The sequence below is a fragment of the Echinops telfairi genome, unplaced genomic scaffold (genome assembly GCF_000313985.2).
Source record: "Echinops telfairi isolate 266 unplaced genomic scaffold, ASM31398v2 ScPeMD7_3;HRSCAF=10, whole genome shotgun sequence".
NCBI lineage: Eukaryota > Metazoa > Chordata > Mammalia > Afrosoricida > Tenrecidae > Echinops > Echinops telfairi.
In genome coordinates this window covers 54000319-54002586 of record NW_022103899.1, presented here as the reverse complement: position 1 = coordinate 54002586, position 2268 = coordinate 54000319, and the positions used below count along the sequence as shown (strand labels likewise).

General features: G+C 42.5%; 1 protein-coding gene across 1 annotated transcript in view; it reads left to right on the top strand.

Moving 5' to 3' along the window:
- The window catches only part of COL4A4 (collagen type IV alpha 4 chain), a 135041-nt gene that overhangs the window by 33215 nt on the left and 99558 nt on the right, over nucleotides 1–2268 (top strand). The window contains exon 5 of the mRNA XM_045294258.1: nucleotides 2000–2134. Within this exon, the coding sequence (XP_045150193.1) occupies nucleotides 2000–2134 (135 nt within the window). The remainder of the gene's footprint in view (nucleotides 1–1999; nucleotides 2135–2268) is intronic.

The window sequence follows — 2268 nt, the reverse complement described above, 5'->3', positions numbered from 1 at the left end:
TTGGTTCAGATTCATAGCACCCTGTCAAGGGTTTCTGAGGCTTTAGATCGTTAAGGGAGCAGACAGCTTCAACTTCCTCCCATGGAGCAGCTGGTGGTTTTGACCCTGATAACCACGAATAAACTTTGGTCAGCATGTGTCTGCCTATTATGGGTATTTCAGATCAGTGGGATCACACATGATTTGTCCTTTTGCATCTGATTTCTTTCACTCTGCATAACGTTTCCAAAGCTCATCCGTATCATAACATGAATCAGAACTTTGTTTCTCTGTCAAGCTCAGTCCATTCCACTGTATGTAGAGACCACATCTTGTTTATCCATTCATCTGCCATCAGACACTGTTCTTCTTTCTGCCTTATGGTTGATGTGAATGGTGCTGCAATGTACATTTGTGCTCAGGTATCTGTACCTGTGCATCTGTATGGGTTGTCTAGAGAAACAAATGCAGAGACGCTCACTTATGTGTAGGAAAAAGCTTTATATCGAGAAGACTTTTATATCACAAGAAGGCATCCAAACCCAGTTCAACCTAAGTCCACAAGTCGGGTCCAACCCAGGGCCCTCTTCAGACTCCTGTAGTCAGATGCCAGCGATGCAGAATGGTGAACCAGGAAGCAGAAGATCACAGGCCAGTGGGTTCAGAATCTTATGGATCCAAAGTCAGTGGAAACATGGCACGGTGGCAGCAGCTCTCAGGGTTGGCAGCAGAGTCCCAGCAAGCAGGAAGGCAAATGGGCAGAGAGAGTGACAGTTCCCAGAAGGACCATTCTCTTATACAGAAGGCCACAGCCCTCAAGGAGGTATCAAGTTACTGCTTGGTGGACAGACTTGACTCCACCCCTGTCCAGGAGTGTTCCATTGCAATAAAGTCATCCAACTACCACACACTGTATCCCTGATCACATGCCTTTCAGGTACATACCTACGGGAGGAATCACTGCGTCATGTGGTAATTGTAGTTTTCTACCATCCTGGGCTACTCCATTTCTAATGTCAACAATGGATGAGGATTCCAAGTTCACCCTACCGGTGCCAACATTTATTGTTTAAAAAATTTGTTCTGATAATAGCTATCCTGTGGGGATGATGTAATATTTCATTGTAGTCTTGATGGACATTCCCCTAATAACATTTTTTATGTGCTACTGGCATTTGCATATCTTCTTTCATGAAATGCCCATTCATGTTCTTTGCCCATTAAAAAAAATTGTATTGCTTATCTTTTGGTTTCTGAGTTCTAGGAACTCTTTATCTATTCTGGATAGATTAAGGCCTTACCAGATTTATAGTACTCGAGATTTTTCTACTTTTCCATAGGTTGGCTCTTCATTTTGCTGATAAAACTCTTTGATGCACAAAACATTTAATTTTGATGAAACTGACTTGTATTTTTTGTTTGTGCTGAAAATGAGATCTGGAGACCTTGCTCCTAAGTTTTTCCTAGGAGTTTATTTCTCATATTTAGGTCCTTGATCCATTCTGAATGAGTTTTCTAAAAATTCATTCATGTGCGGTAGGGGGTCCTGCTTCACTCATGGCCATGAGGAGATCCAATTGTCCCGAAACCATGTGTTGAAGAGACTGTTTTCCCATCAAATGGAATTAGCCTTATTGAAAAACAATTGACCTTAGATATAAAAATACAAAAGGCCATTGATTTTTATGAAACAAGTTACATTTGCTTACGGGAAGCTGCACACAAAATAGAATGTAACCCTGGCTTGGCAGTCTTCATCTGAGATGGGGTACCATTTCTTGTATGTATCCCTAAGCATGTTCACCTGGTAAAAGCGTATTTCGAGGACATTTTTCTCTCTTTTGCTTTTCCACAGGTAGGCCTGAGGACAGTTTATGCTGTGACTTGCTTTGCTGTCCCATTTAATACGTAGCTGTCTAACCACTTAAAAAACGCTAGCACTTAAGTCATCAGCCATACATTGCTGTCAACAGACTCACCTTCAGGTCCCACTCTCCCTTCTTTTCATCTTTCTTCTCAGGGTCAACCAGGACTATTGGGGCCGCAGGGGCCAATCGGGCCCCTAGGGTCCCCGGGACCCATTGGGATTCCAGGCGAGAAAGGGATGCAAGGTCACAGTGGTCTTCCAGGAGAAGCAGGCGAGAAGGGAGATAAGGTAAGTCTCTTCTCAAGAGAGAGATTTACGTGAACCAATACTATTAAGCCAGTTTTTTAATCTCTTAAATAATCACAGGTAGCACATACTTGTACTTGATGTAAACTGATGTCTAAGCTTCTCTATGGCAATCA